This window comes from Chiloscyllium punctatum, chromosome 2 (assembly GCF_047496795.1).
Source record: "Chiloscyllium punctatum isolate Juve2018m chromosome 2, sChiPun1.3, whole genome shotgun sequence".
Taxonomy (NCBI): domain Eukaryota; kingdom Metazoa; phylum Chordata; class Chondrichthyes; order Orectolobiformes; family Hemiscylliidae; genus Chiloscyllium; species Chiloscyllium punctatum.
Window position 1 is genome coordinate 133,146,377 of NC_092740.1, and position 27,635 is coordinate 133,174,011.

General features: G+C 39.2%; 1 protein-coding gene across 2 annotated transcripts in view; it reads left to right on the forward strand.

Annotated features, from left to right (window-relative positions):
* The window catches only part of LOC140489990 (ADAMTS-like protein 1), a 557,511-nt gene that overhangs the window by 316,486 nt on the left and 213,390 nt on the right, over positions 1–27,635 (forward strand). For both annotated transcript variants that reach the window (XM_072589066.1, XM_072589067.1), the window contains one exon: positions 15,655–15,700. In XM_072589066.1, the coding sequence (XP_072445167.1) occupies positions 15,655–15,700 (46 nt within the window). The remainder of the gene's footprint in view (positions 1–15,654; positions 15,701–27,635) is intronic.

Genomic DNA, 27,635 nt, shown 5'->3' on the forward strand with positions numbered 1-27,635 from the left:
CCAATTCCAAAGGTCACAGATGATGCAAAACCTTGAAGTAAACTGTGAAGAAGACAATGTTGAACTTTAAAATGTAATTGACAAATCAGTGGAGAAGTCAGATGAATAACAGATGATCGGAGAAGTGAGAGGTGATACATTTTGGTCAAAAGAATATGGACAGACAGTATAAAATAAAGGAAGTTATTCTAAAGGATGTGCGGGAACAGAGAGACTTGGGTGCAGTATCTGAAGGTTTATCAATAGGGCATTGATAAAAGCAAAAAGGTTAGCTTGAATTTGTATATGACAACAGATGGGCCTCAGTAAGAGTATTTTGTACCATCTGAGTGCAACACTTCGGAAAGGGTGTGAACTAATCAGAGAGGGTGCAGAAAAATGGTTCCAGGGATGAAAAGCTTCAGCTACAAACATAGATTGGATAAGTTGAGACTTGTTGAGGAGAAAAGGTTAAGAGGAGATTTTACATTTTCAAGATCATGAGGGGTCTGGACAGTGTAGATAGGGAGAAACTATTTCCATTTGTAAAAGGGTGAAGAACGATAAGGTGTAAGAACTAAATGTGATCTGAGGGAAATAAGTGTCACTAGTCTGCAAGTATGATGAGGCAGGTTCAATCTAGGGAATTAAGGGGACATTAGCTGATTATTTAAATATAAACAGTAGAAAGACAAGAGAATTTGTATTATAAATTAATGCCATTTGAAGAACTGGTGCAATCATAATGAGCCAAATGGCATCTTTCTATGCCACAACAGTTCTATGACTCTGCGTCAGGGAGTTCCACACTATGCCACAAAACCAGCTGGCACAGAGCAGAAATAGCATAAACAACGCAGGTCTGACCTGAATTATTTTTTTCTATTTGCATAATCGGATTTAAAATAAATTACTTTCTTGACACTAAGGAATTCAGACAAGGAGAGAAAATGGAGAGAAAACATTTTGAGCATTGTGGTTGAGAAATCAGACCTTGCTCAAGTTATATTCCAAGTGCAGAACAGAGTTAAAGAGTATTCAATTCACAACACATGTCACTGTGCTCCAAAAGCTTCCAAAATACATCCAGCTTCAAATTGTGCCATGATTCTTTCATATGCTGTCATCAATGTCACAAAAACAGGTTACCTAGTCACGATCTAGTCACATTTCTTTCTGTGGGAACTTGCTATGTTCACATTTGTTGAGTTTCCTTCATTGCAATGGTGTACACTTTGATTGGCTGTAAAGTTTTGGACTCTTTGACATAGCACAGCACCTTTTACAGGACATCTGTGGTATATGGACAGGGCAGATAACCACAAGCTAATTAATTAATCAGATTAAAGAAGTCTCAATGAAAAAAAGGTCTGAAGGAATGGGACTCTATGCTTTAAAACTACATTTCATGGCCAGTGATGTTGACAGTTATGACTATCAACTATATCACTGTTTAAAAACTCAATCTTGCTGGAAGAAGTGCCAACTTTTTTAGGCTTCTTTAATTGGAAATTTATGGCCAACGTCCCTGACTTCAGAATTAGAAGTCGATGTCAGGACCTCTCTTTGTGGCTATCTTGTAGTCTTTCACCAACCACACAGAAGGATCCACAGAACCAATGACCAGTGACATAGAATTTCCTCGGCGGATAATCATACTCATTAGCAAGTGATTGCTAACAATGATCTTGAAGTCCATTCCAGATTTCTGCATTTCACCACATGGATCCTGTTTGGACGTTATTATACAATTTACCCATTGTTGAGGGACAATGCTGATAGTCTCAATTTTATTACTATAGCAAAATCAGAGCTAATGTTTAACAATCTCTGTCATCTTTACCACCCCCTGAGATCTCTGCCTTGCTCTACTTCTGGCATCTTGAGCATCCTTATTTCAATTGCTCCATCATTAGTGATCATGTCATCAGCAGCTTAAATCATAAGCTCTGAATTTCATGCCAGAATTCTCTTCATTCTCTCACTTCTCTCTTATCCTTTCAAGCCAACCTTTTTGACCAAACAATCAGTCGGGTCTTAATGTGACTCAGAATCAAATGTAACTGGTAGAATCCATGGGAAGAGCCTTGGTGTCTTACTGCATTAATGATACTACATAAATGCAAGTTGTTATTCTTTTCTTAATGTTGTTTTTCATCATCATTTCTAACATGGATTCCATGAATTTGCTTTCATTATACTCTTATGTGGAGCCATTAAAAAATATTACATTTTCTACATGTCAATATTGATGCTCAATGCTTGGTGGTTTGAGTTTTGATGAGTACAGATGTGTTATTGTGCATACCATTTACGGAAGTTTTTGTATGGGAGTCAGGCTGGAAGAAGAAAGAAGTGACAAGAAAGCAATGTTTAAAAATAAAGTCAGAAATCAAGCCCCAAATTAAACAGCAGTTGCTATTGGCTGGTGTAAAAGTAATTGGTTGTTGTTACTGAGGTGAGTTATATGCCAGTCTCAGAATCCAAATTCAACACTGAGTTAATAAAGAATACAAATAAATGTTAGCCCTCTGGATGAAGCTGACCTTCCTTTGTCAGTACAGGAGGGTATTGTGGTGAAGTGCAACTGCACATATTGACTACATGTGAGCTTTATATAGTTGTAATATACTGCCTGTCGAGTTAAAGCAGTAACCTCAAGTTTGCCGTAAAATTGCAAAGATTTGGCTTAAGGTGCAGGACTATGTAGCCAGCCAGTACTCTAAATCTCGGGGAACCCCTTTTTATCACTGTGACATTAAAATAAATTTAATACTTTTATATAATTATACTCTTGAGCTACAATTTCAAACATGACTGCAACACTGGTATTTTCTCCAGATCTTAAATTTATTAACTACTTTAGGTTTAAGGTGATTTTAAGAGGCATTTTTCTCAATCCCACTCCCTGAAGCATTTCCACATTCCTCCCAATAAACACAATGAACAAGTGACAGTGAACACTTGCACTAAATAAACACACCACTTGTTTTAAGAACAAAAAAGTCTAGTGTGTACTTTCATTCATATATGCCACAGACTCATCAGGAAATAATGGTTACTTCAGTTTTTAGCTAACCTCTGAGGCCTCACTGAAGTGGCCAGTTTTTAATGCTTGAGTCTCATGGCTAATGGCTTATTTTCTTCTGGAGAAGTTGCAGCCACTCTGAACACATTTCTTTGAGCTCTATGGAACATACAATCAAAACAGTAATTCTGGCCAACTTTTCTCCTCTTTCTTCTCATGGCTCAGCATCATCAACATCAGACAGCCACACAGCCTGGCTGTGGGATCAGTCTTTTGATTAGATTAGATTAGATTCCCTACAGTGTGGAAACAGGCCCTTTGGCCCAACAAGTCAACACCAACCCTCTGAAGCGCAACCCACCCAGACCCATTCCCCTACATGGGTCGTCTTGGGATTGGAGAGGTTCTTTTTCCCTCAACCACAGAGATATCAACACAGTTTGGATTATGGAGTGATTCTGGGAAGCACATTGGACCCACAACTCTTTGTTTGTGATTAAATGATATCAAAGAATTCATTTAAGTAAGGATGTTTTAAGCCTATTGTTTTGAGCTTGATTCATCTCCCATCTTATCTGTGAACTGGATGATTGTAGAACCAAATATTTACATCAGATGAGGGCGATTATCTGTGAATAAGAGTTACATCTAAACTGGATTGGTCATGGTCAGAGTTTCAGCTCTATCCTATTGCCTGCTTCAAATATTTACAATGACAAAATAGATTTGGAGATGCTGGAGTGATTTTTTTTATTTCAACTATCCATTTCTGCTTTTCTCCTGAAGGTGGTTACATCAGAGGTGAACACCACAGTTCTCCGATACTTTGTGTGAATATAAGGAAGTGCATGAGGCATAAAATAATTCTATTCTGTCCTCACCTGCTAATTACACAGAAGCAGGTGTCACTGTGTAGTGATGACAAGAGGTACTCTGCTTGATTTCACTCCTCTGTGAATCATCATATTGAACCTTCACAGTTGACCATGCAGATTGGTCAATAATCGCCCCCCCACCCCGCCTCCAACTTCCTTGACACAATGGTGCAGCTCCACCATGTAGTAAATTTATCCCAAACCATTACGAAAAATGATTATAATCTGAAATGTTTAGATCTATCATGATCACATATTTATCCATTTTATCACTATTTCCTTAAAACAGTAATTTTGTTGGAATATTGTCAGAGCCCACCACCTGAAGACTGGCATTTGTGACACTGGGACCCTCTGGAAAAGGCTGAGGTGGATCATTCACTTTGCACTTCTAGCTAAAGATTGTTGAAAATATCTCAGCCTTACACCTTGCACTAATGTGCTAGGCTCTTCTGGCATTGAAATTGGGGGTTTTTGTTGAGCCTCCTCCTCCTCCAGTGAGTTGTTTAATTATCCCTTCAATCTATGGTTGGATGTGCCAGGACTCCAGAGTTTAAATCTGACCCATAGGTTGTGGAATTGCTTAGCTCTGTTTCTAACACCCTAATTATACTGTTTGCCATGCAAGTTGTCCTGTTTTGTAGTTTCACCAGGTTGCCACCTCATTTTTAGGGATACCTGTTGCTGCTTTTGGCATATCCTCCTGCACTGAACCAAGATTGGTCCTCTCGCATGATGGTAATGGTAGAGTTGGGTTTTTGCTGGACCATGGGATCACAGATTCCCTCACCACCTATCACAAACCAAGTCTAGAGCAATGTTTTCTTAGGACTCAACCAACTTAATCAGTGGTGCTGTTGCTAATCTACTCTTGGTGTTGCATGTAAAAATCCCCCACCCAGAGTACGTTCTGCACTCTTGCCACCTCAGTGCTTCCTCCAATTGGGATTTGGAATCAATATTGAGGATTTTAATTAAATAGTCAGTCTACCCACGATCATCAGTAAAGTGATGGAAGGCATCATCAACAGTGCTATCAAACAGTACTTGCTCAACAAAAACTTGCTCAATGATGGACAGTTTGGGTTCTGCCAAGACAACTCAGCTCCTGACCTCATTGCAGCCTAGGTTCAAGCCTGGATAAAAGAGCTGAATTGCAGAGGAAAGGTGAGAGCGACAGCCCTTGACATTAAGGCTGCATTTGACTGACATGGCATCAAGGACTCATAACAAAACTGCAGTTGATGAGAATCTGGGGAAAACTCTTCATGTTTTGGAGTCATACCAGATATCCAAATCAGTGTGATGCCAACACTGTGAGTTCAGTTCTCACACTGGCATTAAGGACTTTCTTTGTCAACCTTTCCCCTCATCTGAGGCATGGTGACCCTCAGATTAAACCATCATGAACCATCCCTGATGAAGGGTTTATGCCCAAAATGTTGATTCTCCTGCTCCTCGGATGCTGCCCGACCTGCTGAGCTTTTCCAGTGCCACACTCTTGACTCTGATCTCCAGCATCTGCAGTCCTCACTTTCTCCTGAAGATGTAAAATTGCCAAGTAACATTCACACCACACAAATGCCAGGAAATGATCTTCTCCAACATGAGAGAATATAATCATTGTTTCTTGACATTCAATGGCATTACCATCATTGAATTCCCACACTTTCAGTATGCTGAGGTTATTCTTGACCAGAAATTGAACAATACTAGCCATATAAATACAATAGTTACAAGAAGCAGAGGTACTTATTTTGCAGCAAGTAACTCCTTTCCTGATTTCCCCAAATTCCAGCCACAAGTCACAAGTATGGAGGATGACTGAATACCTCCACACGTCTGGATAAGTGCAGCTTCAACAGCACTCAAGTTTGACACCATCCAGGACAGAGCAGCCCACTTGATTTGCACAATACTTGCAAACATCCATTCCCTCAATCACCAACTCCCAGCAGCAGCAGTGTGTACCATGTACAAGATGCCCTGCAGAAATTCATCGAGGGTCCATAGAACCTTCCAAAGCCATGACCACTAACATATGGAAGGACAAGGGCAACAGATACATGGGAACATCACCTGCATGTTCACCTCATAAGCACTGACTGTCCTGACTTGGGAATGTGTTGACATTCCTTTACTGTCACTGGGTTAACTCTTGGAACTCCCACCTTAATGGCATTATGGGCTTCTTACAGCACATGGGCAGTAGTGATTCAACAAGGCAGCTCACCATCATGTTCTCAAGGATGAAGCGGGATGGACAATAAATGCTATCCCATGCAGCAACAACCACATCCATGAATGAATAAAATAAAAATCTTGTTCTAAGATTGCGTCCAGTTCTGTGGTTGAATAATAATTCAAGTTTCAAACTGTCACTTACACAGTGTGGATTCGAATCTGCATCAATAACACGTTGAAATGCATTGTGGGGAGAAGTTATTTGCTGTTTGAAAGCTTAATAAGGCACAGCTGTGCAACTCATTATTAGCGTTGTGTCATTTGGCAAAACAGCCGTGTGCCATATAGCTTGTACTTTAGAAAAACAAGGATTAATCCTGAGTTAAAATGACCAAGCAGTCCGTCCTTTGTGTGCTTCATTTGAACTCCAGTTCCTTTAGCTGTTTTGTTTTTAGGAACCTGTATTTTTTAAAAGATTCACTGCTGTCCTTGCATGTTGTGTGATGGCACTGAGAGAAAGCTATGAGACCAAGTGCTGGAGTAACTTGGAGCTGGATGGACATAAAAGGCACTACACGTTGCATACATGTCCGTGCATTGATTTGAGAGACATGAGGAACTAATTTATTTCAACTGTTCCTGATAATTAGTGGATTTGTGTGAAAATGCAGATGACTGGAGTACATAACTCCATAATTTTCAAATGCAGAACATTACTGGTAAATCTCCTGCCGAGGATCTGGCAACTGAAATATATATGACAACATTCACAATACACTAAAGAGTGATGTCCCCTAAGTATATTGGTTAAAATGTGACATTGAATAAATGTGACATTGCCTGGAAAATATTTATTTTGGGAGACTGGAGAAACTGGGATTATGCTCCTTACAGCAAAAGCTATTAGGTGGCAACCTAATAGAGTTACTTAAAACTTTGAGTTTAGATTGAGTAAATAAGAAGAAACTGTTTTCTCTGGCAAGTGGGATGGAAACAAGATGGAGAGTTTTATAATAATGAACAAAAAAACTCCAGATGGGAAATTATTAAAATTACAGAGATTTGATAAAATCTGGATGAACACCAGTAAGTGTGGTGGAAACAGATTCCAGAGAAACTTCCAAAAAGCAATTGAATTGAGTAAACATGAGGTCCTCACACTGAGATCATAATCTTTTTCTTATCCAGCAAATCAATTCAGTTAGATAAAAGATGAGCAACAATTCATTGGAACCTAGGCTGAGGGCAAGTGGAGGAGACCATTCAACTTCTCCAGCTTGTTTCACCATTCACTGAGGTCATAGTTAATCTTTATTTGTGTGTGTGTCATCTGTGACTCAGAGGGTATCAGCCTTCTCCATAAACCAGAAGGGCATGGGTTTAAGACCCACTTCAGAATTTGAGTATGGAAATCAAAGCTAATGTTCCAATGCAGTACAGAGGGCTGTTTAATTGTTGGAGGGCCCACATTTCAGATGAAATATTAAACTGAGGACTCACCAACTTACTAGGATGCATGTAGAAGATCCACTGGCATTATTTCAAATAAGGTTTCTCCAATGCTGGTCAGTATTTGATGCTTAGTCAATATCACAAAACAGATTATCTAGTCAGTATCACATTGCTTGTGAGAGTTTACTGTGCAAAAATTAGTTTTGTTTTCATTTTCCATATTACAGCAGGGACTATATTTCAGAAGCTCTTCATTTACTGCAAATCATATTAGAGCATCTTGAGGTTGTGAAAGATTTCATGTAAATTCAAATCTTTTTATCTTTTTAATCAATATTCCCTTAATGAGTTTACCCAAAATGAATCTTGCTATCTCCATCATTAAATTTAATTAATGTTTAGTATCCACAGCCCTTTGGGGGATGAGGTTCAGATTTCCATTATACTTGCACAGAAGAGTTTCCTGATGTCACTCCTTAATCAATTTGCTGTTTATGCCCCATCTTCTGAATGCTCCCAATACAGAAAACATTTATCTGCATTTACCTCATTGAATGCCTTTAAAATTTTAAACCTCATCATAGATCATCTGTCAATTTTCTAAACTGAAGGAATACACATCAAGTTTATGTAATCCGTCCTCATAATTTAATGCTTAATTCTGATGACTTTGGAGTCAGTGTTCTGTACCCTCTCAAAGCCAGCAAACCCTGTTTGAGGTACAGTGCCCCAAAATAAATACATTATCTAAATTAAGCCTGACCAAGTTTCCTCACAGCTGAAAATCACTTTTACACTTTTTTTTCTGTTCCGATCCTCTTAACAGGCATTCTATTTGTATTTTGAATTTTTTCCCCCTGCTGTTGTTTGCTGTGTGTATTGGTGTGTTCTGTATGTTGGTTTCATGGATGTATTGATTTAATGGCTGTGTTAGATCATTGGGCATCATTAACTTCTGCTGCACATCTCTTTGTCATCCACTGTAACTTCAGTGATAAATCTTCAGAAACATTCTGTGAGAATATTTGCATATGAGTATTCAACCCATAATCCTTTTATAACATCTTGAGAAACATCTTCTGTGCCACGTACGCTGCAGTTTTGGCAGCAAATTACTAAAGTTTTTTGACATTACTCTGCTGAATCTGTGCTGGCATTGACAGAGACTACATTAAAGTGTTGGCTTTGCACAACTTTCATGGCAGATTATATGCAAAATTACTACACCGTGGTCACTTGTACAAACTCAAGAATTTTAAAGTTACAAGTTGAACTTTAAAACAGACTCCTTGCTAGAAGGTACTGACCTTTTTTCTGCAGTATTTATCTTAATGAAAGAATTAGTTTCTTGATCATTTACTGCCATTGATCATTTCCTATGTCATTAAGTATAACATCTGTTAATTGCATACAATCACAACTGCAACAAAGCAGAGTTGGTGAGGTAATAAACTATAATGCCATTGTTTTCTTTTTCCTTGAAAGGGTCTAATTGTTCACACACCCCCACTCAGGTTCCTTGCATCAAAGGGTCAAGTACTTCAAATTCTTTCATTCAGTAATGTTCCACAGAAGGGTCAGATTACATTTTTAATCAACTACTTGACACCAATAACCCTTTTCCATATAACTGAATAATTATCCCAATTTGCTACTATTCTGAAGCAATGTACGTAACAGACCTTGTTGGAATTTGCCACCTCTACTTTTAATGTACCTTTGGGCAAAGATTGCAATTGAATCAAAGGCTATGCCAAGTGAAGTGCTGTTAATTTATTGTGTGGTTTAACAATCAAATACTGGTGGACATTGCTTTGACTACTTTGTCTTGTTTGATCATTACAATTAACTATTTACCCTTCTGTTAGTTTTTAAAATTCAAAATTATTCTTAGTAGCATAACGTGTCTAAAACTTGCAGACATTTTTTGATGTTAAAATTGCAAACCATGTTTTGTTTCTTTTTATGTCCAGTAGTGTTATTACACACAAAACTAAACCATTTTTACATTTTCTAATCAACTTATTTAGAGGTGTTATTACATTCCTTGGGAGCTGGTGGGACTTGAACTCAGGTCTTCTGGGTCAGTGATAGGGACATTATCACTGCACTGCAAGAGCCAAACAAAACTACAGCTTTACCAAGTCGTAGTCCTGCAACACTCCTCTCAGTTTATCTTACATAGTAACTAATACCAAAAGATGTGAACAGATGGTAAGCAGTATTTATGTACACCTTAATCAAAGTCTTCAGTATGAGATAAAGGTTACCTTTTGCAAAAGCTGAACCTGGTTGCAGCTCAGTCAACATTCGTTCCGAGTTAGTTGAGTTGAGGTATGTCTGTTGTAGCTGACAACATTTTTGTTCTGTTTTAAGAAGTCAAAGGTTGAGCTTTTGCAGAGAGTTTGATTTTTGACCATGTCTAAGTTTTATTTTGTTGTGGAAATGAGCAGGGAAACAATATGATACACCAAAGAACATGGTTCTTTAAAGATGAATTTCAACACAACTTCACACAAGAGTTACTTGGGACAGTAACTGGTCTTGTAGCCATTGTAACTATATGGCGAGTCCAGTTGAACTTCTGGTCAACGGTAACCCCCTGTATGTTGATAGGGGAGGATTCGGTGAAGATAATACCTTTAAAATCAAGGGGCAGTGGTTAGATTGTCTCTTATTGGTCATCATTATGAGCTGGCATTTGTGTGGTATGAATGTTACTTTTTAAGTGTCAACTATTTCCTTCCACAAATTCTGCCAAACATGATGAGTTTCACTACGATATTTTATTTTTATTTCTGACTTTCAGCATTTGAAACATTATGCTTTCATTTGAGAGTGAGGGGTTGAAAGGGGATATTTCATAGAGAATGGTGAATTTGAACCATAGAGGAAATAAATTGACAGGGAATATAGAGGAAACTGGCATTAAGGGGAAGAGAGAAAAAAAGGGGTTTGACAGATAGAAGAGTCACTGAGGAGGAGAGGAAATCTTGGGATTTGGGAGAGATAGAGGTGAGTTGCGATAGAATTAAAAAAATAATAATTCATTTGATGTGGGCATCATTGGCTGAGCTGACCATTTATTGTTCATCCCTAGTTGCCATTGAGAAGGAAATATTGAGTTGCCACTTTAAATTGCTGCACTCCATTTGGTGTAGGTAGACTCACAGTCCATTGGGAGAGAATTCCATTTAATTGAAGGGAGTTGGAAGGGAAGAGATGTTAAGAGAGAAGACGGTTGAGAAAGTTCAAGAGTGAGAGGGGAAGAAATAAATAGATTGAAAGGTTAGGTGTATTCCTCACTTTTGACATAATTTTTAAAAAAATATTGAACTTTAATCTAATGGAAAGGCAGGGGCAGCAAAACATCAGGGCAGTAACCTGGTTAGTTGAAAGAGACAAAGTGAGGCTCGGTAATCGGAGTGAAATGGGGGTGGGTGGGGTGCATTGTATCAAAACTCCATGTCATTGACAGTCACTTTAAAGCAGGTCCATGAATTGCAATGGGGCCCATAACTTACCTGATCAGAATTGTGGTTTCCTCTCACCATTTGGGCAGTTGTGAAATTTAGGATGCAGGGACACAGCTCCGACATATTTGAATGTAAATCACTGCATGGATCTACTTTAAGTTAAAGTTGAATTCACACTATATGAATTATTGCTTTATGAAAACTGGGCTTAAGTATGATTTACAGCCTATATTAAACTTTACATTTCACAGTGCTGGCACTGACAGCTCTAAATTTACTTCATAGTCTTTCACATTAGAAAGTAATGTCGTTTCACGAAAGGTCCCTAATTGATGCTCCCGGTTTCCCAAAGCACCAACTTGTTTTAATGATATGTATAATTTATGTCAAATTAAAACAAATGATTGTTTTTTAAATTCTTGAAATTCTGACAGAAGTAATTGATGAATTACTTGTAATCATTATACAGTGCAAAAAACCTGGTTCATTTAGTGTTCATTTGGTTACATTTTGTTTTATCGCGTTCTTATGCAGTGGGATTAAACTGTGTTCATAGGTTGAAGGTGCTATACATATTTAATAGTTGCTGCTTATGGCAAATGGGTGAAATAGCCATATTTTCAGCTTTTAGAGCAGCCAGTGAATGTATGTTCCATGACCAGCTGGATGATTGGACCCACATGTATTGTTTCATTCAACAATACCATTGTGTAATGTAAAATAGTACGAAAACAGACACTAGCAGCTTAATTGGGTAATCTCTGTGCTACAGCTGTGTATGTAATAGATTTATTGTACATAACTATTCACTTTAACTAGTTGTATATACAGGGCAGTGCTTATTGAAAATGTACTTGGGTGTGTACGCCATCCTCATATTTACTTCGCTGTTAACCAGAATGTAATTCTGTTCTTCCTGTTCAGTCAGCCTGTACTGGTGATCTTGCTAAACTTCACATGAGTAGAAGTTACAGCATGGCAGAATGTCATTCAATTAAACTGGTCCATCTCAGCATTTCCCTTTCCAATGATAGAACAGTTGTGATCAACTCTATTTCTGTCTCCCTTCATCCATGTCCCTTATCTAATGTTAAATATTGACAGTATTTTTGTTTCAGCCATTAATCCTGGGAGCGAATCACATAGCCTCACAACTGTATCTATGAAGATGTTTCTAAATTCCAGTCCTTAATTGTATAACTACAGCTTCCCATTTCTTTATCTTCAGTCACCTTTTCTGACACTAATGATCTGCAAGCTCTCAGTTCCCATTTCTGAGACAGATATCTCCAAACACCACCAAGATTAATGGTCTACCATTGTTGCATGCAGCACGACCACTCGATGGCTTTCACTCACCTTATCTCATAAACTACTAACCCTTCTGCGCTTCCTACTCACTCAGCCTAGAAACATTGCCTTTGTTATTCCTGTGCCACAACCAACAGCTCTTCCATAATCTTTCATCTTACCCAATCCCTCCATTTGTATCATTGCAGGAGAAACTGTCTCCTAATTGGGAGAAGGGGGCCAAGATGGGCAGCAGTGTGGCTCATTGATCCCTATGAGGAGGAGAGTCTCATAACTGGAGAAGGCTGAGATTGCTTGTAGGGGTGCCCAGACCATCATGCCAAAGCAGCCAATGGACTTCAATGTGCTGTGCTGTGCTGCTCCTCCGTTATCACCGCTGTGAGAGTATTCTTAAGATATTGGAGATTCTATGCCTATTGCAAAATCACTGGCTCCACTTGGGACTAGATTGGGTTGGGACATTTGGTCGGCATGGACGAGTTGGACTGAAGGATCCATTTCTGTGCGGTACATCTCTATGACTCTATGACTCTATGTTTATGAGGGCAAGAGACACTAAGAGACCTGTTTGGTCCCAGGTAGAAGATGACCCCATAGTGTCAACCATTAATGACTTCGTACAAATCCACAGGCATGGTTTCACTGGCTAGCCAGTTTTTATTATTTATTTTACAGTTTTCTACACCCATTTACACTGTATCAGATCCTACCCTTACATTTTGAGTTGTCCATTTTACTGCCATTATCATAAGACCTTGTCCTCAAGCTTGAGCTTTGGAGTTTACATTACAATGCATGGACTGCCCCCTTTGGCTATGGCTGTCCAAACTCCGAGAACTAACTTTGGCACACACCTCAGATTGACTAGTGAGTATAGGCCTGACTGATGTCTCCCTAGATCCCCACTTATCTTATCTGTGATCCCTGAACTGGTTAGACATGGTCTGCAGGACTGACGATGGCTGACTCCCTGAGTTGCAAGATTTCTGGACCCTGGCCAGACCAACTGCCTGACTGACCATAATCAGCTCGATGGGTTGAGGCTGAATGATGCCATGACTGAATGTAAGTGCCACCCCTGGCCAACCATAGAATTCCTTCATCCACTAAGGACTATTCCCCTTTGACTTTTAGTCATAGCTGTTTCATTGATGCACATGCAGTGTGTTTCTGTGTAAGCTGCTGTTAAGTGGTGTGACATTAAGATTGCACATTGCCTTATCCACCCCCTTGACTGTTTAGTGCTGGCAACTGGGACAAATTGCCTATCTTTTGAGGTTTGCTATTAATGAGATACAAGTGCATGCAAATATGGTGGTCATCACTGACAGATGAGGTTCAGAATTTGCTCTTTAAACTTTAAGGGGAAAGTCAGACTTTCTTCCTTTATATTGAGCATTAGGTTCTTCAATCTTGCTATACTTGCACACTTTTCTCACCATTGTCCAGGTTACCCAAGAGCTGGGAAAGTTCTGCCTATTCCTGTAACTCTACTTCTCTCTTCCCTGCAGCTGTCAGATCGACTGAATATTTCCAGCAATTTCTATTTCACTTAATCACTGACTTGCTTGGTTACTCAAAGTGTCCAGTCTGGCTGGTGCTGATAAGTTCAGGTCAGAGAGGTTATTTTATATAATAACATTTATAATGTACAGGGAACACAGAGCAACATGGAATACTATTTATAAATGGAAATATTTGCAAACAAGGAATTGAAGGTCTAGCCTTGGTGATGAATTAACAGAGAAATTAAAGTTCTTCATAGAAACTGCTAAATTGCCCAAACAAAGTGCATATAAGACATTCTATCATGCTGATATTCACCAATATCTAATCATTGAGATTCACCAGCATCCAACCTTTTGGGAGGGGATAGAGCTGGGTAGTTCATAATAAGGGATTTTGTTACAACTAAGTGAGCGGGAAATCACCTGTCCTCTATTTAACCCTCTCAGATGGTCACAAAAAAAAATTGAATTCTTTTTAGCTCACAAGTTTCTCATACTTCAATTAAAATGTACTAATCAAAATTAAGGTGTCAATTACAAGGTTGTCTTGATTGAAAGTCAGGAAAATGGTATTAATAGCTTTTGAGGAAAATAGTAAAATGTGACATTGAACCCATTGTAAACATAGATTGGAAATTTTACAGTGTTTCTGGTACTGACTGACAGGAAGAATGAAGGCTATGCAGTTTAAAAATCCTTAGAATCCTTGATGTTTTATGTTTTAAACTGAGATCCCAACTGTTTCAAGATTGACTTTTATCCTCAAATATGGTGAAATCTGTAGATATTTTAGAGTTCTCGATGAATAGTTGTTTCTCCAATTTGCTTTCTCCGTCTTTGCGTGGATTTCCTCTGGGTGCTCCGGTTTCCTCCCACAATCCAAGGATATGCAAGTTAGGTGAACTGGCTGTGTTAAATTGCCCATAGTGTTCAGGGATGTGTGAGCTAGGTGCATTAGTCAGGGGTAAATATAGGGTAAGAGAGTAGGTCTGGGTGGGTTACTCTTAAGAGGGTCAGTGTGGACTCATTGGGCTGAAGGGCCTGTTTCCAGACTGTAGGGATTCTAATTCTAATTCACCGAGAGACGGAGAGGCTTCCAGTACTTGTTCTTATCAATCCATATTTCTTCCCTTCTCTGCTGCTCTATTAAAGCAACTACTAAAATATGTTCATTTGTGGAATCCTGAATCTGGCTCCATTGCCTTTCCAAGCTGGATGTTTGCAGGCAGCACTGCCACGTCCAATATGTGCAATTTCTAATGCATGTATTAATTAACACTAGATATATTATGTCTTTAGAAAAAAGGGTAATTTCAGTTCGGGCAACTTTGTACATTCCACTTTGTTTTCTTGAACCTGCCTCAATATGTGGCCAGGTAAACATTGCAGTCCTTTCAGGTCCATGTTTTCTAAAACCATTTTAACCCATTAAGGTCCTGGGCATTAAATTCAAATGATGAAAGTTGAAAGTTGATAGTCCATACTTACCATTATCATGACAATCTGGAATTAGGAAGTGTTTACCTGAAAAAGAAAACTCAAAAATCCTTCTAAAGCCTTCAATATACTGTAGCTAGTATTGCCCAGGTCTCTGTCTTATTGACCCTTCATTGATGACACTAATAAACTCTGTTGATGTTGATGTGGAATCAGGAACCACACTTTGCAATCTGAAAAGCAGGATAGATTAGATGAAAAAAATTATTATGAAATGGGTTAAAGATGTTTACTCAAATGTACCCCAGTATCCAGCGTTTAATGTGCAGTAATCATTTTGGTAGGTCACAGTATTATTTCCCCATCCTGTTGCATTTAATTGATGTCTTTTGTTTTTCCAACAGGAACTGTGAAGGGCTAAATATACGGTACAGGACTTGTAGCAGTGTGGTAAGTCTTTGACTTTGAAATCAACAAATTTTTTTTAGGTATTTTTCCCCTCGGGTGAACTGCACCATAATGAAAAACACAGTGACCAGCTTTGTATAGTTACATGCAACCTTTAGCTTCTGCTATCCACAAGGGTTCTGGGGCTACTGTCAATCATGGCTCTCGCCAGGTTTTAGCAGGGAGATAGACAGGCACTAAAGTTGCTATTCTATCTGACTGCGCTGAAAATGAGCAGAACAAATTAGGAAAAATTCACACTAGTCACTTGTTTTCAATCAATGATTTCACAGAGCAGAGTCTGCAGTGAATACTTGTTTTACTCAAAGTGCACTTCCAAACTCTATCTCAAAAATAAGAAAAAATGAAAATATATATCATCCAATAAAATATTGCATCATAGAAATATAATATTTCAGATATCTTTTCATTTCTAGCAATTCAAATGAGGGAAGGGTTATGTGCATTATAAAGTATCTTCTTTCACAGCAATGCTAAGTGACATAAGGAAATCAATAAAGTGATTGATAATAACACATGGTTAGTTGTGTCTTTTTTTAACTAGAGAGACTTCTGGAGCTTTGGATGAGGCTAACATTAATTTTCAATGCTTATTTTCAATGATTGTTAAATAAATAATATTTGGATTCATTCCTACAGGCTTGGAAAGCTGTTGGTACCACTTTATAAATGTTTGATACACTTCTTTATAATTTAATGTTAACAGTCAGACCCCAGGTGAGCATCTCCGACATGTTATGATTCTAAATGGTATACTCCAACTGGTTATCCATCTGGGTGAGGAGGGGTAAATCCTTCCTTCTATAATGCAACCCATCTCTCAGTCACAACAAGGTTGATTTTTGTTTAGAAAGAATTTGTTCTCCCATGGACACCTTTTTTTCAGTCAAACTATATTTATGCTTTAAAAAGAGCCAAATTAATCAAGCTTTCTTGTGTAAAAGGATGAATTTATTAGCTATTAATCATGAGAAAAGATAATAAAATAGAACACATAAACAAATACAGATTACAGTTAAAAATTAATAGTTAAAAAAGATATACAAATCAGTCTCTGGGTTCAATGAAAAGTAAATGGTGACTTCACAGGCTAGCCTGCCTTCCAGCAGTCTGAGCGAGACAGATTGTTTTTCTTTCTCCTTGTAGCACTGGGGTTTGTAATGGCTGTGTCCTCAAGCGGAGACCTTCATAGCGCACCAGTCCATACTAACACATCATGCCAGTAACGCAAACTTGCCTGGGATTGTAATTTTTTTTAAGCAACCTCTTTTGTATGTTTGGGAAGGGTAAAACACAACCGTGCCTGAAATTTTGGACCTAACCCTTAGGATTTGGTTTTATGCCATAGGGAATGGTCAACCCTTGTGTTTCTCCCTTTTAAGTTCCTCTCTTTGACATTTCCATGAGATTCTGCAGGTGCGGCATTCCATTGCTCCACACGCAGCATAACCAGATAGCCATCGAAGTTGAACACACAAATAAGAGGAAAAACTTTAAATTTACAACTTTTTGGCTGATACACATCTTTAAAAATATACACGTTGTAATTTGAGGTTCAATATGTTTGACATTAATTTTGGATTTACGTTCACCAACCACAATTGCACTCTAGGTGGAGACCATCTGCCCCATTGTGGCTGTGCCAGCTCTTTGAAAGAGTTACCCGATTGTGATCATTCCCTCCCCTTCTCTTTCTCCATAGTCCTGTAAAATTTCCCTTCATGTGTTTAATTCCCTCTTGGCATTTACTTTGGGGTCTGTTTCCAGCTCCATTTGACAGAGCACATTCCAGATCAAGGCAATAGTACCTACTTTCTCCCTCGGGTTATTTTGCAAATCTTCTTAAGTCTGTGTTTTGAGATTGCAAACTCTCTGCCAATTGCTCCTTATTTACTCTATCAGAACAGTTAATAATTCTGAACACCTCCATTACATCTTCCCTTAGCCTTCCATGCTTCAAGGAGAACAACTCCATCTTATCCAGATTCTGTATATTACTGAAATCCTGCATTTTCAATTAATGTATTCATTAGAGGTTCAAGTTTAAAACAAAACCCCAAAATGCCTTAAAAGAAATAAAAAATCTCAGCATTGTACTGTGTTGAAACTTCATTTGACTCTTCTGACCACTAATGAGTGAAATAATTACAATAAATATAAAATTATTCACAGAGACTTTCATATTCCAAGCAAGATTTTAACCAACATGAAGCCCATTCATTTCCACAGAATAAAAATCTGACCCCTTGTCACTGAGGCAAAATTCCATCTTGATGTTTGAAATTTGAACCACACACTGAAATAGGTTTTTAATAGAATAATATTTGCAATTAAACTTGATTGTAAATTCAAAAGAAACTGCCCTTTCACCTGACTGTTTGTGTGAAAAATCTCCTCACCACAAAAATCATGGAAATAAGCTTTTGAAGTTAATGCTTTTAAAAGAGCAAGTCAGGTTTCATTGTTTTAATGCTGTAGCCGGGCTCTAAATGTTTTCCCTAATTCTTATGAGCATGCAGGTTTCCTGTGGGAATCTCCAGGCATGGCCACTGGAATCTCTTGCATCTTTTTGTGTGTTCTGTGACCTTTCGGTATGCATTGATACTGACGTAATTATTTATGCATGACAGCTGGGATTGCATCCGAATTTTCACCAGATGTGAAAGATTGTTGATCCTGGATTGCCTTTACTTAATGCTGCTGTTTGTTTGATTGTGCTGTGCATTTGCTTGATAATTCAGGAAACTGCCTTTCCTCATTCAAACATTAGATGATCTATTCCTTCCTTACCAGGCTACTAAATGGAATCTGGAAGAATATAGTTAATGATGCAGTGTCCGCGTGTCTTGCAGTTCAGCCTTTAATTTCCATGGTGACTGTTTTATTGCTATGTTCCTGGTTATCTTTGCCATCAAATGTTAGAATTTCAGAAGTGAGCATTTGTTGAAGTGAAAGAAACATACTGTGACACTCTGTCCTCCTGTTGTTACTGTGTACAGAGTGTTTGCGAGCAATTCTAAGATTTGTCAAGCTTCAGTCCAACACTTGTATTCTTTAGTTTCAAAGTGACCCCAGCTCCTGAACAATTTTCTCTCTCCTTTTTTCCGACAGTGCTGAATTGCACTGGAATAAACTTCCCAATAGATAGCTGGTGCGATTATTACTCAAAGTCACTGCCTCCTGGAGATTATTATAAAAGGAGTGTGTTAATGCTGCAAACAAGTGATCCTGAGATTGTGGGTTCAGTCTCCCCCATAGCTACTTATGAAAGTAAATCCAATGAAAGAGAATCACTTCTGAACTTCCCCAGAATGTAGATGTGCACGAAAGCAGCTTGTTCATGAATGCTTCCCTAATGAGCTGTGGTTCAGCCTACATGTGGCTCTTGTCCCATGCTCAAGAGTAGATCCTCAATGTCTTCAGGGAAACTAGAAATGTGCAATAAATGACACTCATACCTTCATCTCAGGAACAAGAAAACTTTTGTTGCTTGTTTCTTTTCTGATGAATTGGTTTGAAGTTAGGAATACCCACTTCCTGTACTTCTTATAAACAAACAGTCGCTGCTGTGGTCTCACTGGAAATTTTCACAATAGGAAGCAACCTATGAATCTTCCAGTTTGCATTTTTATTTCTGATCTCTGCCCTTTCTCCACACCCCTTCTTCCTTGCTCCACTCTTGGACTGTGATTGTATGATTGGCAAGGGCATTGCAGTAAGGAACAGGGTCAGTAGTATATTTGCACAAACTGCATTCTTTAAGCTGAGGGAAGTTGAATTCTCCTCGAATTGAAAGTGTCAGGAAAAGAATGTTGTGACAGGTGAGTGTCCTTAGCGTCTCCTTACACTTCAAGGAGAAATTATTTAATACCAATGGTGGGAAAATGCAGCAAATATTAAATTATTTCATCGTATAGACCTTTCTCTACGTTTACTCAATAACACATTGAAACACAGTATAGAGAACACGAGACCAATTGTTTACACTCACTGTGAGCTGACAGTCTAGGAAATTATTTGCTGCACTGCTCACTGATGTGAATGTTGTAAGATGTTCCGTCCATATGTTATAGATGTGCTCCTCTCCTTAAGAGCTTAAGTCCAAGATTTTGACCCAGCGTCGGTGAAGGAAGGGAAATATATTTCCAAGTCAAGATGATGTTTGATTTGGAGTAGAATTTGTAGGTAGTGATATTCTCATACATCTGCTGCCCTTGGTCTTCTGGGTGGTAGTTTACTGGTTTTGAATGTCCTGTTGAGTTAAGACCATAAGACCATAAAAGATCGGAGTGGACGTAAGGCCATTTGGCCCATTGAGTCCACTCTGCCATTTAATCATGGCTGATGGGCATTTCTTACCGGCACTCTCCCTGTAGCCCTTAATTCCTTGCAAGATCAAGAATTTCTCAATCTCTGCCTTGAAGACATTTAATGACCTGGCCTCTACTGTATTCTATGGTAATGAATTCCACAGGCTGGCTGAAGAAATGTCTCCTCATTTCCATTCTAAATTGCCCCCCTTTAATTCTAAGGGTGTACCCACGGGTCCTAGTATGCCTGTTTGACGGAAACAACTTCCCAGCATCCACTGTTTCTAAGCCATGGATTATCTTATAAGTTTCTATTAGATCTCCCCTCAACCTTCTAAACTCTAATGAATACAATCCCAGGATCCTCAGCCGTTCATCAAATGTTAGGCCTACCATTCCAGGGATCATCCTGTGTGAATCTCCACTGGACATGCTCCAGTGCCAGTATGTCCTTCCTGAGGTGTGGAGCCCAAAATTGGACACAGTATTCTAAATGGGATCTAACTTGAGCTTTACAAAATCTCAGAGCACATTGCAGCTTTTATATTCCAAACCTCTTGAGATAAGTGACAATATTACATTTGCTTTCTTAGCCATGGACTCAACCTGCAAGATAACCTTTAGAGAATCCTGGACTAGTGCTCCCAGATCTCTTTGGACTTCAGCTTTATGCATTTTCTCACCGTTTAGAAAATAGTTCATGCCTGTATTCATTTTTCCAAAGTGCAAGACCTCGCATTTGCTCACACTGAATTTCATCAGCCATTTCTTGGACCACTCTCCTAAACTGTCTAAATCTTTCTGCAGGCTCCCCACCTCCTCAGTCCTACCTGCCTGTCCACCTAACTTCGTATCATCGGCAAACTTTGCCAGAATGCCCCCAGTCCCATCGTCCAGATCATTAATATATAAAGTAAACAGCTGCGGCCCCAACACTGAACACTGTGGGAAACCACTTGTCACTTAACTGACTTCTGTCAGACAGCCAATCCTCAATTCATGCCAGTAGCTCACCCCTCTGCTCACCTCTTTGTCTTTTTGATCAGTTGTAAATCCTTGGATATTTAACTGCCAGTCCTGAATTCCCTGCAACCATGTCTCTGTGATCCCTACCCACATCATAATCATTCATGATAATTTATGCCATTAATTCATCTGCTTTGTTATGAATACTACGAGCATTCATGTAAAGTGCCTTAATGCTAACTTTCTTATTAATATTAGAGATATTGGAAATCATAAGATGTCCTAAGTTATCCTTCCTTTTTGCTACATTCCTAGTCAGCCTCGAATTTAAACCCACCTGCACACATGCTATCTTGCTGCATATCTTTCATTTTAACTCCATACTCGCCATCTCTTTTGCTTTCCCTTCCCCCAACTCAGAAATTTAAAGTCCTGATGACCACCCTATTTATCCTTTTTGCCAGAACACTGGTTCCAGATCGGTTCAGGTGGAGACCATCCCAATGGTGCAGATCCCCCCTTTTCCAAAACTTATGCCAATGCCCCATTAAATGGAATCCCTCTTTCCCACACCAATCCCTTAGCCACGTGTTTACTTCATCTCTAACTTTCTTACCCCTATGCCAATTGGCATGTGGCTCGGGCAGTAATCCGAAAATTATGACCCTTGAGGACCTGTACTTCAATTTCCTTCCTAGTGCTTAATAATCCCCAAACATGTTCTCCACCCTAGCTTTGCCTATGTTGTTAGTCCCAACATGGACCACAACAACTGGATCCTCCCCCTCCCACTCCAATATCCTATCAAGTCAGTCAGAAATGTCCTGCACCCTGGCAACACACTGTGTGGGACTACTGATCCAGCTTACATAGGATACCATCTGTCCCCTTAATTATAGAGTCGTCTATAACAACTACTTGTCCTTTTGCTCCCCCCTGTTGAATGGCCTTCTGCACTATGGTGCCGTGGTCAGCTGGCTCATCTTGTCCATAGCCCTTTTCCTCATACGTACAGGGAGCAACAATCTCATACCTGTTGGACAAGGTCAAGGGCTAAGGCTCCTCCACTCCTGAACTCAGAATCCCCCTACCTGCCTCACTTACAGTCACATTTTGTTGTCCCTGAACACTTACTGAATTTGAATTACTTAATCTACTGTGTGTGACTGCCTCCTGAAACAAAGCGTCCAGGTAACTCTCCCCCTTCTGGATGTGCCGCAGATTTTGAAGCTCAGATTCCAGATCATCAATTCTGATCCGGAGTTCTTCCAGCAACCAACACTTGCTGCAGATGTGGTCACTGCTGTTCACAATGGGATCAGCCAGCTCCCAAATCATACAGCTACAGCACATCACCTGTCCAGCCGTAACTACTTACTTAATTAACTTTTACAATTTATATATTAAACAATTTCTAGTACTTCTCTGCTGCGGTCTTATTCAATTAACCAATTAATGCTTTAATGAATCAAATGATACACAAGAAATATAAATTGAAAAGCCTTACCTTAACAACACATGAGAGTCCTTATTAGTTAGAGCTCCCACTCTTTTTGCTGCTTGAACAGAAATGGAGGGTTCTGCCAGTTGAGGTAAGTTTTTTTGAAACCTTAAAGTGGTGACTCACCTTCCCTGCAGGCCCCCTGATCAATGCTCCTGCTCTTCCCTGCTGCAAGTCTGTGGACTCTTATTTAGGTTAGAGGAAGAGGATGGAAGGGAGGCTCTATTGTGTCAGATCTGGGGCTGAGAACACACCCACAGTTGCCATGATGATGCCTTGATTATTGCATTAACATAGTAGAAAGAAACTGAAAAGAGCACTTTCTATGACATAATAATAAAATAATGAACTCTGGGTGCTGAAGATCTGAAACAAAAACAGAAACTGCTGGAGAAATTTGGATCTGGCAGTATCTGTAAGAGAATGCAAAGTTAATGTTTTGAGTTGAGTGACCCTTCTTCTGAACTGATAGTAGCTAGGAAAAGGTGGTATTTTATGCTGATGACTGGGCATGGGGAGGAAAAGGAAAGTGTGGATAGGTGGAGAGAGAGAAAAAGAAAGTTAGACTGACAAAGGGATGGCTGATAGTAAGACATAGAAGGAAAGGAACTGATAACGGAGGCAATGAGTCAGTATAAAAGAATTGGCTATGCTGAAAGCAGTCCATGACATGTCAGAGCCTGGGGTGTGAGCATGGGTAAAGGACGTGGAAGGACGGTTTCAGGCTTTCAAATTATTAAACTTAGTATTGAGTCCTGAAAATGCAGGGTCCCCAAGTAGATGAAATGCTGTTTTTTCAGTTTGCATTAGCCTTGGGAATTAAGTGGCAGGCAACTGGAAGCTCAGAGTCATTTTTGCAGATAGAATGTAAGTGTTCTGCAAAGTGGTCAACCAATCTACACTTTGTCTCCTCAAGGTTGAGAAGACCACATTTTAGCAGTGAATGCAATCGACTAGGTTGAATGAAGTGCAGGTAAATCGCTGTTTCATCTAGAAGGTGTGACTGGGGCCTTGGATAGTAAGGAGGAAGAATATAAACGGGCAAGTTTTACATCTTCTGAAATTGAGTGGAAGGTGCCATAGGAGTGTGGAGAGTTGTTGGAAATGGAGGAGGGGTAGACCAGGGTGTCCCAGAGGGAATGTCCCTGTCAAATGCTAACAAGGGAGAGGAGGGCAATATTGTCTGGTGGTGCCATCTCATATGAGGAAGCGGAAATTGCAGCTGATGGTGCTTTGGATGCAGATACTGGTGGGGTGGAAACTGAAATCCTATTGGTGTTGTGGGAGAGAAGAAAAGAGGTGGGGACAGAAGTGCCCTCTGTATACAAAGTGGGCCACCTGAGATATATAAAATTATGAGGGGCTTGCACAACAAGATCCTTCTGATCTTCAGTACTTCTCTGGGTCCTACCATTCTTATGTTATTTTTACATATAATGGATCAATTACATGAATGAAATGAAAGAATTTAAATGTATTTCATTGAATGAGTGTGCTTTTGGACACTTAAATCTTTATTTCATCTCCGCATGACCCTTGAAGTCTGTCCGTTTGCGCTATTGTGAGAGTTTACATCAATAGTGCAAGGACAAAGGGAAAATGGATTGGTGAGACATGGCAGTGAGTTAGCATAGGAGCTGTAAAGTGCTATGGAGGCTGGTACAGGGTCCATAGATTTGCACAGAGGATATGAGGGCCTTGGGTGAGGTGGCATGGATGGTGTATTGGAAATGTGTGAGGGTATGAGTGCTAGAGATTTATTTTTAATTTAACTGCTGGAGCTGAATTAGGATTTTTATTTACTGCTTCAGTACCTCTAGGTGCTGCCTCTGCACTGTTTCCGGGGCGATAGATCTGACTTCTGTGAAGCTCCACCTCCTCCTCCCCTCACTACCCAACCCCCACCACCCAATGCCCTAACCCCATCCTCAATCACCAGAATGAAAATCAGATCATCCTGCTCACTTGCTTCTGATCTGGCTCAAGCTAGATGTGTTTATTCCAGCTACACATTTTGAAGATTTCACACGTTAGGGGAACAAATCACTGGGGTTAATTTCCAATAGCAGGACTCTGTAAATTTGTACTGAAGTCTGTAATCACATTCAAGATATCTGTAACCCTCGAGATCTTGGGTTGCAGTGTTAGTGTCCCTTTCCACAAGTCAGAAGAGTTGGGTTCAAGCCTCACCTGCTCCAGAGCTGTGTCATACATAACATGTCTAAACAGGTTAATTAAAATGATCTATCTGTCAGCCTTCCAGAGATTTATGGTAAGTGTTAGAGGAAATCCTTTCACTTTAAAGGTCTGGATCCCACTGCCTCACTGAAAGGATGGGTAGAAGCAGGAGTCCTCAATATTTAAAAAGTACTTAGATATTTCCTCGAGGAGTTATAACCTGGAAGGCTATGGAGCAAGGGATGGAAAGTGGGATTCAATTGGATGGTTACTTGTCAGCTGATGGAAGGACCTAAATAGTCTCCTTTTGTGCTGTTGTTTTTTAATTCTTCTATATGTACGTTTTGCTTTTTAGAGGCCAGCTGTTGGAAAATATACTCAATAAAAAAGCCAATAATAGTTTCAGAAATTTCAGGAAATGGAGATCCAAGGCCAAACATAACCTGAACTGGGATCTAATGTGTGTGTACAGCCAGAACGTTAACATAGAACTGAGGATCGGGATCAGGGAGCCTATGCTCAGATTTTGATTAAAGATGATTAAAGTTCTATAAGTGACTACATTGAATCGCAGTTGTTAATAATGTTAGGATGCTAGGCAAGGTTTTATTTGAGCATGGAAGGAACAGCTAGTGGCGATCATTTCCATAAGAATAAAACTTCCTCTTCATACAGGCTGCTGGGAGCTGAAATTATTCCCTTGTCTCCCTTGCATACCAAATTCATGATGCAATATGTATCAAAAAATTATTTATTTGTGCTGGCTTTATGCTTGCTCGGGGATCAAGCCTCAAAACGTTAAAAATCTGTAACTCTGGGTCTTCGAGAAAAGCTGTCTTGGAATGTATTGCTGGAGCCTGTTCACTGCTCGAATTCATACCAGGTGTTTGTTTTTGTTGCTGAGTAACTTGGAGTGCAGGTAACAGTAAACCTGTGTTGTGCTACAACTCAATATGACTGACTGTTTTCCCCTATCATAAAACTACGTATGAGGCTGTTTATTGCCAAGGTTTTCACAGCTGTAAGATCTTGAAGATTTTCAATTATTTTGTACTTTGTCATGAGTACTGAAGCATAGATCTGTTAAGAAAAGGATCACCGCCATAATCTCATTTTACTGAGGTGGTGATGCTGACTTTAACCCTTAGTCTGTTAAAACATTAATGGTTAATGAGTTCTAAAAACTGAACTACAATATAACACACTGTCATTTCATTTTGTAATATTAATATCAAGGCATTTTAGGAAAATTTCATCTGTGCATATGATAAAGAGATCTGTATTTTGGAAACTCCTAAGTTTCCTAATGGACAGTTTATGTTGGAAAACCGAATGTAGTGGAAATGGTTCTTCGATATGCTGAGACATCTGTTTCTTGCCATCTTTAGACTCAATATCTTTTGCTGCTGGCACCATTCCTGCATAAGCTGCGCATATCTTCACTTGGAGCATATATCAGTTCTTGGGGTTAGATTTGTAGAATTGTTGTGGACTGACTACAGGAAGCCTGTCACAAACTATGGCTTTCATTTTCTTCTGTGGTATCAAACATTAAATTGAGAATTCTGCTTTTCCATCCCAAATCACCTGTTTCAGCTGCAATTATAACACTATAAACAATAACCCACAGAAACCCTGGAATCTGCAAATTTTCCCTTTAAGCTGTCTACACATGAGTGAATGTTGATGTCGCTGGTTTTGAATCAGTTTCTAACCATAGAGATACCAAAGTGATGCTGTGACATGGCAATCTGGGTCCATTAACAAAATGGATATTAATTTAAAAATAAACCATCTATGCATCAGGCACCAGTCAGAGTTTGTGGAAAATATACAATTGGAATCTATTACATACTTTGGAAGGGATATGCGTTTTACAAAATAAATATGGTTTCTACATCACAATTTGTAAAACTATTAAAACAATGAAAAGAACTCCCGATTTAATACATCCTTAATTTGTCTTTAAACAATGGTGCTTTGGATATTTTTGTTTTCATTTAGTTACAACAGTTGTGAAATGTGTGTATTGGATATTGCATGGTTCTGAATAGTGAGAAATACAACATAGGAATTTTGTGGCCAGCTACTTGCTTATTGCTCTTTAACTCAAATCATAACAACTGAGAGATGCACACAGGTCAGAGTTTGCTCTTCCCAAAAAGGAAATACATTTATCCCACATTGGAGCAGCTATTTAGCTGGCCGGATGGACTCATGCGAGATACCACTTGCTGTCCAACAAAGTTAATCAGACTTGGTCGGCACTGGCTTTCATTTGACCTGAGTGGCAATACCCCAACCCTCAATGAAATCTTTCCACCTCAAAAACCCAGTAATGTGGCACACTGGTGCTATGTTCATTGCATTGTTTTGTATTTTTAAAAATCTCAGTGCAATCCAGGGCTTATGCACCCCAAATTTTTTTGTGGAGGACATTGATTTATAAGAGTTTTAAAATATTTCTGTAATCACAAAATGTCTGCAAACTTTCAGAAGCTCTATATTATAGTACCTTGTATAATTTACATACAGAAGAACCTCGATTATCCAGCATTTGATTATCCAAATATCGGATTATCCAGCAAGATCGCAAGGTTCCGATGCTCGGCTAAATTGTCATCTGTCATTCGATTATCCGGAATTTGATTAACCGAACAAAATACGGCCGCACGTGTCCTTTGGAAAATGGAGGTTCCTCTGTACTTTTCTGAGTCTGCATTACACTGAACCAGTTAAACAGAGAAAGCATCAATAATAAACAGATTCAATTTTTAAAAATCATTCATAGGATAAGGGCATTGCATTTACTGCCCATCACTAATTACCCTGAAGGCAGTTGACAATCAACTATATTTCTGTGGGTCTGGAGTCATATGTAGGCCAGACCATGTAAGGATGGCAGATTTCCTTCCCTGAAGGATGTTAGTGAACCAGATGGGTTTTTCTAACAATCAACAAT